Below are 9,460 nucleotides of genomic sequence, written 5' to 3' on the forward strand. Positions count from 1 at the left end.
AGTCCCTAAGTCAATCTGAATCCCTAGTGGAGCCTGTCCAAACAAGGTGTTGCCATAAGTTTTGCCTTTATTTGAACCCTATGCTTCTGTAGTGGGCTCATGGTGCTGAGTGGTAGTTCTTCTGGAAAGGACTGGGTATCTCTGTAAGCCATGGCCCTGTTTCCTATGCCCTGCAGACTTAGCTGGCACAGCATCACTGAATTAGGCTGTGGAGTTAAAAAAATAAAGGCTGAAGCTGCCCGTGTTCAGCAAAGAGACAGTCTGGAGCCAGGGGTCTGCTGAGCTTTGCACGCCGAGCTTCCCCGGCACTGTCCCCTGCAAAGGCAAAGTAGCAGGGTGGTGATTTCTTTGCTCTGCATCCTCGGTGCATTGTTCCAGCCTGCCAGGGCCCCAAGGCTGAATGAGGGGATCAAGTCCAAGCAATCCCCGTCTGCTTCGTACATCCTCACTAACTGTCCCCACGAAGTCTCGGTCTTGGGGAGTTCGTCTTGCTGCCTCCCTGTCCAGGTATAGGGTGTAGGAAGCAGAGTCCAAAAAAATGGCAGCAGTACCCAAAGCAATTTTTGGATAACTCCTCTTAAGGCCAAAGCCCATGGACACGGGTGTTTCTTTCTACACAGAGCTGATATAGATGGGGACTCATGCAATGGCTGCAGCAGGGACCCTTAAAGAGCCTTCCAGGATCTGACAACAGCGACACCCTCAGCGCTGCTACAGGGAACGCACTGGGAATGGGTAAAGGAGCTGGGACCATCAGTCCTGCAAAGCGAGGCCATCTTCTGTAGGAACCACCTGCGCCCGTGCTGTGGCCACCGGGGAAATAATTCTAGGAACCGGCTGCATCTGTGTCATCCCCACTACTCTGGCTTTGCCTTAAATAGCTCTTAAGGAACTAGTCATATCAATTTCATCAGCTGCTCCAGAGGAGCCAATTTATATAAATACAGCACTCGTTAAAGAAATGGAACTTGTCAACACTTGAAAATAAGTGACAGGTCATTACAGCTTCCTGCAGTCTTGCATTGTGCTGCTATTACACGCAGCACCTGAGTGACGTTACAGGATGATGGTAGATGCAGGTGCATATTAATCAATGGTGCAGTCTAACCTCCATTTGAATAATTGACCATATGCACATGTGCACCCAAACGCCCCCCCCCATAAAGGTCCAAAATGAGCGCACTACGCTTTGCAAAATAGGGCACGTGGTCTTCCCGTTTCCCATTTATACGAGCTTGTCAGCACGCTGCAGTCGGTTCTGGGCACTTGCAATGACAAACAGATGTAGAAAAATTAGGGGGAATTCATAGACCAGCAACAAAAATGATGAAGGGAGCTGAAGGGACTGATTTTGGAGAGGGGGAAAAACAAATCAGTCTGGCTATTTATAATGCTCCCTTCCAGCACAGTGTCTAGGCACTGACATTTTTTAAAAACACATATCTAGCTTGGCTAAAGGGTAGGATAATTGTTTAGCATTATTCAAAGGACTCATACATCAAGGATGGAGAGGGATTGGATAAAGGAGTATAACTCAAAGCAAAGCGATAAAACTGAAAAAATGTAGGTTACTAGGGAATACTTCTTGATCCGCGAGTGTGTGGAACAGCCCTGCAAGGGGAGTCACGGTAAGTCCAGTGCTTGGGATGTTGGAAAACGATAAGTCTACAAACAGGCGCCGCGGGCAATGCTGGTGGAAAACGTCCTGCCCAAACTGCTTTTTAAGGGAAATATGGGATTTCAGGGAACTGAACTATTTGATGCTTTCCGTTCTTGGGAATTTTGTCAGAGTCTGTAGTGTCTGGCTTAGTTCATGTTAATTCATTCTCGTTGTTCCCCAGAAGAAGGTTTTATTGTAGTATTTAGTCCAGCTCTTAGGGCTCTGTCCAATGTGCTTCTTTTGGGGCAGCGGTAGACACCTGGCATGGTCTGGAGAAGCCCTGCACTTCCAGTCCCCAACAGGGTATTTCCGACCTATGGGGACTTTTTACCATCTTTAATTTTCCCAGAGCCTGATGAAGGGCCTATGAGCCCGAACATTGCAGAAAAAGAGATTTTTTGTTTGTTTGATGATTTCCTAGTCGGTCTAATCAAAGGTATCATTTTGGAACCGCAAGTTCTAGATTTGTGCAGTCCTCAACAGGCCAAGTTGGTCAGTGCAAGTGGTGGCTTTGCTTGCTTTGAATGCCTGGCACCGCTAGAGAGGTAAGGTAGGGGCTGCCTTTGGAGGGCTTCCAGACTGATTGGTTTGCAATGGGGTGTCTGCATTGCAGAAGCAGGGTCAAGGACCACGGGCACCAGCTTTTTGTCTTGCAGTGCAAAGGCTCCTCGGCCCAGCAGATGCATGTGGCGAGGGCATCGAGGATCACTGATGCTGCTGGAATTCGCTGAGCGATGCCAGTCCCAGCAGGGCCTAATTCAGTCTTTGTCTTCCATTCCCTTGCAGGACCTCCCACTCCCGGGCGAAAGCGGACGCGGCTGTGACAGCAGCGCAGAAAGCTCAGGAGGAAGCTCGGATTGCCAGGATCACTGCCAAAGAGTTTTCGCCTTCCTTCCAGCACAGGGAAAATGGTCAGTCTGCGCTGCCGAGCCTGCCAGACTCCCGGGATGACTTCATTCTGTGTGCGTGCGCGTGCGTGCCTGCGTGTGCTGTACGGTACGGTGCGGACCGCGGCTGCTCCTCACGGGCCTCCTCGTGTCTGTTATCGAGCCGGTGTCGATGCTGCGCTCTCAGAGCCGAGCAGCCCGTTAGAGCTGTCTCCCGTCAAGGCTTTGAGCCTGACCTGCCTCCCTGAGGCTTTCGGAAATGTTGCCGGTCCATCCCCTCCTTGCTCAGCTCAGATTTTGATCTCATGAGATGCTCACGGGAAAACCACGGAGCTTTTCTCAGGTTCTGAAGCCAGTAGACCTGTCTTTGCCCAACCCTACAGGCCATTCACCCAGAGGCAGCGGTGTAATCAAAGCACTGAAAGGCTAGATGAGCCTGGGCAACCTGTGCACAAGCTCAAACCCTGCTGGCATCCCGGGATCAAGCTAGTGAGGGTGCATCTCATGCTTTGCTTGTGCTTCGTGGATCACCACCACATTGCTCTGCTGCCAGTTGGGTTGTAGCACACGTTGTATCGCAGGTATTGCAATCTCAAGTCTGGGAACTTTTGCTTAACTTAAAGTCCCAGCCTCTGGAGTCATGTGCTTATATGGGGGACACAGCTTTCATTTTCATTCCCAGTCCTTTGCTGCAGAGAAAAATCCAGAAGCCAGAATGCAAAAGCAAAGAACCTCAAATTTATTGTTCTTTTTAAAGTTTAATGATTCTGAACTCAATTTCATGGGTTTTGGGGCCCAATTCATGGTTTTTGTACATTTGTGCTTAGCAGTGTAGCTATTGATCTTTGTTTTTTAAACCCTTCCTTCCTTCTGTACAAACATATGAGTTCAACTGCCTTGGGCTGTGTGTGTGTGTGTGTGTGTGTGTGTGTGTGTGTGTGTGGGCCATGTGCAAATGCATACTTGGTGAATGATCACGTGCATCTGTGAAAGTGTTTGTGCTTGCATGTGTGTGTGTGTGGGGCGAGCCATGTGTGAATGCATACTTGGTGAATGATCATGTGCATCTGTGAAAGTTTGTGCCTGTGTGTGTGTATGTGTGATGGGCTGTGTGCAAGTGCATACTTGGTGAATGATCACGTGTGTCTGTGAAAGTGTTTGTGCTTGCGCACGCACACGTGTGTGTGGGGTAAGCCATGTGTGAATGCATGCTTGGTGAATGATCATGGGCGTCTGTGAAAGTGTTTGTGCATGCATGTGCAAATGCATTCACTAACAACCATGTTTGTGTGCATGCCTTTGTCATCGTTGAGAAAAGACGTATGACTTCACTTCTGGTAAGAATAGGAGAGTATTTGTGTGATCGTGGATGCATTTGTATGTGGTCTGAGGATGTGCCTGTATTTGAAAGACTGAAAGAAAGTGTGTGTGTGTGCAAAAAAGAGAGAGAGAGAAATGTGGTCCCTCATTTGTAGCACTTGGGCCTGGTTTGAGAGAGCAAAAAGACCCGTCAGAGACATTTTAGCAGCCACCGTGTGGGACGATTGGGAGGAAGTGTCAGCTCAGCCTAGTGGAAAGCCAGGCTTGAAAGCATCTTGTTTCCCTCTGGGACCTGTACTGCTACTTGCTGCTTTGTCCAAAGTTTTGCCCATCAGAGTATGAAATTTGCCAGGCTGCAACAGAACAGCTTATTCAGACCAGCAGGGCCGATCCCATGGAAGCTCCCGGAGGAAACAAAGCCCAAATAAATGACCTCTGAACTTACGCAGGGCTATGCTGGGCCAGAAAAGCTTCTGGATAGCTCACTCCTTTAAAGGGTGACCAAGTGTATGTATGCTCACCAGAGAGTGGGAGGTGACAGGTATAAGTAAGGGTGGGTAGAACTACGTCTAAATGGCAGTAATTAACATATTAATTAATGTATGTGCATGGTATTATGCAAAAATTTGAGTGTACAGCACCATCATTACAAGGCTTCTGTCATCATTTTTTTTCTCGCATCCTTTAATTGGAGGTTACTCATCCATCTTAATTGCTTTGGGGTCTAATGTTGGTGACTCATTGCATTAGAGCTCTTCCTCCAAGTCACTGCTGAGCCACCAGGCTGGCAAAATGCTAAGGGATTGCTACATTTTTGGGACAAGGCACTCCAGCAACTTGTTGTAGTCCCTGAAGGATCTCATAAGAGCAGCGATGTGTTCTCTGTCCGTGTTCCCCATGAGGTTTCAAGTTGGACGGAAGATTATACTCTGTTATATATTGGTGCCAGGTTAAAATGGCATGCCTGTTCCACCCAAGAGCTGGATGCATTTCACTGCGGTGTGATACGATTCTTCTATGAATAGACAGAAAGCTGAATTCCTCCTCTGTATAAGTGGGCTGGAGTGCTGCTGTAGCTGTGATGGTCCAGGAAGATGTATGAGGCAAGGGTTTTTTTGTGATATCTTCTATTGAACCAACTGTATAGTTGGGAGAGCTGTTGGGGACAAGCTGTCGGGCATCAAGTGCCCTTCCTCAAGTCTAAGGAAGTTAAATATAAGTCTGTTGGCTCCATAGAGTTACCCCAAAAGGTCTTTGGTTGAAACCAGATAAAATCTGTAAACGCCTTGACACCCTTAAGCATGATCCATGCCGTGTAAGTACATATTATTGTTGTTATCATGCCAACACTTATTTCTGAACAGCCACAGTGTCTTTTAAAGGAACTGATTTTTTTCTACCTTAGATGGCCTACAAAATCCCTTCTCATCCTTGGACCACACTATCAAAAGGAGCTTAGATAAACCATCAGCGGGATTAGTGTATAGGAAAATCCTTCTGCAGAACAGGGATGGACAGGAGCTAGCCCTGGAAAACTTTTGCAGCCGCCGATCGGTTGGTGGTTTAGCACATGGTGGCAGTGGAAGCATTATATCATGGGCATAACCATTAAAGCACCCAGGTTTTGAGACTTCCCTATTGCTGTGGGGTTAATGCACATTAGTATAATACCCTCCTACCAGCTAAGACCCTTTAGGGGAAAATGTATGCAATTGAACATGGGACCTTCAAGGTCCCATAGAAATTACTCTGGAAGCCTGTACAATTCAAAAGGACGTTAGAAATCACCCTTCTGTCTGAAGTTTTTTCAGCTGCTGTTGTGACTTGTAACCTCAAAAGTGGCAACACCTAAAAGAGATTAGAGAAAAAATCTTCTGTCTTGCTCAAGGCGTTCACTTAGTGCATTTGCGTGTCGTCTCCTGCAGTCTCCCTTCTGCGATCGCTCTTGCTCTCCCCTGCTGCGGGTGTGAGTCTTGCACATGGCAGCAGGAGAAATAAAACAGCTTTAGAAGCAGGCAAATGTAGCTGTAAAGCCACAAAAAATAGTTTGCGGGGCTCTGGAAGTGTTTTAGCTACGCTTTATACATGACTAATCACACCTGCTTGGAGATTTCACTATCAGAGATCAGGAAAGGTGCATGCCGTGACCTGCAGGCACCCGTGTTGAATATTCCCGCTGCCTTTTCTGCACTTCCTGCTTTTCTTCAGCTACATTTCATGGTCAGTGTTGGGTTGTTTTCTAGATAGTATTATTCCAGACCCCAGCGGGTAGAAAATAACAAGACATAAAGCCTCACAAATCTATGCAATGCAATTAAGAGCAGCTCTCGGCCTGGCCTTCCTGCTCTATGTTATTCCCATATCTCAGTGGCACTTAGTCTTGGGCACGGCAGTGCCAGCGTGGTGGACGGTGGGTGTCCCATCAGCATACGAGAGTTAGGGCCTGGAAAAGAAGGGGCTAAAAGGAAAGCTCAGTATTTTCCATGTTGCATCCCTTTTTCTGTCCTAAAATCATAGACTCATAGACAATGAGGGTTGGAAGGGATCTCAGGAGGTCACATCTAGTTCAACCCCCTGCTCCAAGCAGGACCAGCCCCAACTACATCATCCCAGCCAAGGCTTTGTCCAGCCAGGGCTTAAAAAAGTCCAAGGATGGAGATGCCACCACCTCTGGGTAACCCATCCCAGTGCTTCACCACCCTCCTAGCGAGAGAGTTTTTCCTAATCTCCAACCTCAACTTCCCTTGCTGCAGCTTGAGCCCATTGCTCCTTGTCCTGCCATCTGCTCCCACTGAGACCAGCCTAGCTCCAACCTTGCAACCCCCTTCAGAGAGTTGAAGACTGCTATTCAATCAGTCTTCTCTTCTGCAGACTGAATCAGCCCAGCTCCCTCTGCCTCTCCTCACACATCATATCCCCCAGCCCCCCAACCATGTTCGTTGCCCTCCGCTGCACTCTCTCCAACTTTCTGCAGCAAGGGGCCCACAACTTGCAGCGCGAAGCATTTGCCTGGCTGTTTAAGTCAAGAGCCGTCTGTCTGCTCTGCCTGGTCTCCACTGCATGCAGGGAAAGGGAGTGGAAAAGAAGCTGCAAAGAAGTCGCCGTCACTCCCTAACCCTACAGCCATTCGGTGGCGGCTGAGTTAGGAGCTGCTCTGCTAGACCCTGGCTGGTGCCAGCGCCATCTCCTGTGGAGACCTCCATGCTTCCAACTGGTAGGGCTGAGCCCAAAGGAAACCCCAGGCTTTAATTATGGATGGTGGCCAAGCTTGGCCAATGTGACCACCCCAGACCACGGCAGGTGGGACCTGAAATCTGGATCTGAATTTGAGCAGCCCCACGTGAGGCTGCGTTCACACTGGCTCCGGTATTGAGGTGGGTCCTAGATCTGCATCCTGGTTTGAAGTGTCGGGCCACGTCCGGCAGAACCCAGACCCGCTCAGGTAGGGCCCCGAACGAGCGTGGTATAGGCATTTTCCCACGACTCCGTGAACAAGAGCCACGACACCGTTTCTAGCGTGAACCGGCTAACAAATTTGGTAAAGAGGGAGAAACAAGGATCTGACTGAAATGAGCATGATTATCGCAGATTTACGAGTTGTACATCAGACATCTGAGTGTTTTAACAGGTCTCCCCGTTCCCAAGGGGCTTTTCCAACCCTGGAGTTATTCAGTATCTGCATTCGCTATTGCCAGGAGATTTTCTCCTTTTTAGCATCATCTCTTGAAAAGATTTTTGAGGTAATACATTTTTTATTAGCTTCTAGACAGGGACATGGTGTTTGATTTGTGCTGGGGTTTGTGTTTCTGATACTCGTGTTTTGGTGGGTTTAATGCCTGCGCGAGCGAGTGAGACGAGAAAGAGCTTCCACTTAGATTGCATTAAAAAGCAAACACACCAACCAAGATGCGTCATGAAACCTGGACGCGCCGGCAGGAGAATTGAGGCAGATAATAGCCATGAATGCGAGCATCAGCCCTCCGGTCTATCACGCCTGCGGCCTCGTAACCCCGGGCTGTGAACCTGTCGGCGTTTGCACACCAGGCAGGGGCAGTTCAGCTTGAAACAAGATGCAACAAGTGTGCGTGGCAAACGGGAGAGGGACACGCGGAGAGAGGGATGGAAATAAGATCCTGCATTGCACCGGCTGCTGCAGACATGGCAGGAGAGATGGGTCTGGAGAGGGACCTGACGGACAGAGTAGTCGTTTTACCCTGAAACCCTGCTGAGAAGAAAGCAGCAGAGAGGGAGGTGTCTTAGCAGCTCTGCTTTGAAGGGCCCGGAGGGTAAATCATATTGGGGGTAACAGGGTTTTGACTGGGATTCGGTTTTGCGGGGGAAGAGGGGAGACTTTCTGCTGCAATCCTCACAAATTGTGATTAAGCGCTGATCTCTTTGCCCTCCACCCCCCGCCCCGACCCCAAGTCTGTCATCTGTGGCCATCTCTTCCATCCCCGCTGATGCCAGGGGTTGTGTCTCTGAGGTAGCAGGTGGTTGAGAGTGACCTGGCAGATGCTGAGACCTTTCTGTTGAGTCCCTGGGTTCAAATTAGTGAGCTAGAAGTGCAGCACTGCCTAACCCTGTGTTATTCCCCCGGTTCGGCATTCGCTCCTCATAGTGTGCGTGCTTTGGGGCACATCTGCCCTGCCTCTGTGCCCGGGTGCCATCCTCTGGCCTTCTCCATCCTCCACGCTCCAGCAATGGGGCACTTGGTAAGCACATGCCCAAGCCCGCTCGGTGCCACGTGGTCAGCCCTCTTTAAAGGTAGCTCCGTTGCTTTGTTTCTGGGATTCGGCTAGCACAGAGCAGGACCAAGAGCAACTAGAGAACAGGCTTTGCAGAGATTAAGTGACTTGCCCAGGGTTATACAGGGCAGCTTCAATCAACCAGGTGTCAAGTCCCACTCCAGTCCCTATGTATTCCCTGGAGAGGTGCAGCACGGGCAGCATCAGTGCACGTTTCTCCCACATGTCCCCCTACTAACAGGCTTTTTACCTTGACTTGATCTCTTTGAGGCACGTATCCTCTGCTGAAACTCCCAGCAGCAGCAGCAAAGACCTGCCTCAAAACCACCAGAATCCAGATGTGGAGGTTACATGTTCTCCTTAGCAACTTCACAGCTGTTCTTCCAGGAACCTCGCATGCTCCAATGCTAATTTTAGCAGGTAATCATTGTTGAACATCCTTGGATGAGGGGATGAAGGAGGCAGGCAGGATTGCACTGCGCTGCTGTCAAGGAAACACCCGTATTTCAGAGAGGAGCTGCTTGTTTTTACCCTCTGGGGAAGGTAGGGGAGTGTAATTTTGATATGCCAGACCATGAGACGGTCTCTACAGGCTAAGAAGGAATAGATGGCATGAAGGATATATAGTGAATCCTGCCTTTGGCCACTTGGCTCCGGACTGAGAAAAATCAGTGGCTAACCTGACCTGATAGAAGGGAAGCGGCTTTATCCTCGGGACACAAAAGGGGATACTGGAGGGTTTCTGAAGGTTGATTAATAAATAATCTGACTGGTGCGACAAGCCTTTTAGTGGATCTCCCCCAGATGAGCAGAGCCCCTCTCATAAGAGTGATGTCCGTGGGGTTTCC

At 49.2% G+C, this 9,460-nt stretch overlaps 1 protein-coding gene across 2 annotated transcripts in view; it reads left to right on the forward strand.

Moving 5' to 3' along the window:
* JPH3 (junctophilin 3) overlaps window positions 1-9,460 on the forward strand; it is a 92,580-nt gene that overhangs the window by 66,610 nt on the left and 16,510 nt on the right. Inside the window, exon 3 of one of the 2 annotated variants that reach the window (XM_025203113.1) lies at window positions 2,447-2,622. In XM_025203113.1, the coding sequence (XP_025058898.1) occupies window positions 2,447-2,622 (176 nt within the window). The remainder of the gene's footprint in view (window positions 1-2,446; window positions 2,623-9,460) is intronic. The other variant, XM_006022766.3, reaches the window with a different exon arrangement.

This window comes from Alligator sinensis, unplaced genomic scaffold (genome assembly GCF_000455745.1).
Source record: "Alligator sinensis unplaced genomic scaffold, ASM45574v1 scaffold228_1, whole genome shotgun sequence".
Classification (NCBI taxonomy): domain Eukaryota; kingdom Metazoa; phylum Chordata; order Crocodylia; family Alligatoridae; genus Alligator; species Alligator sinensis.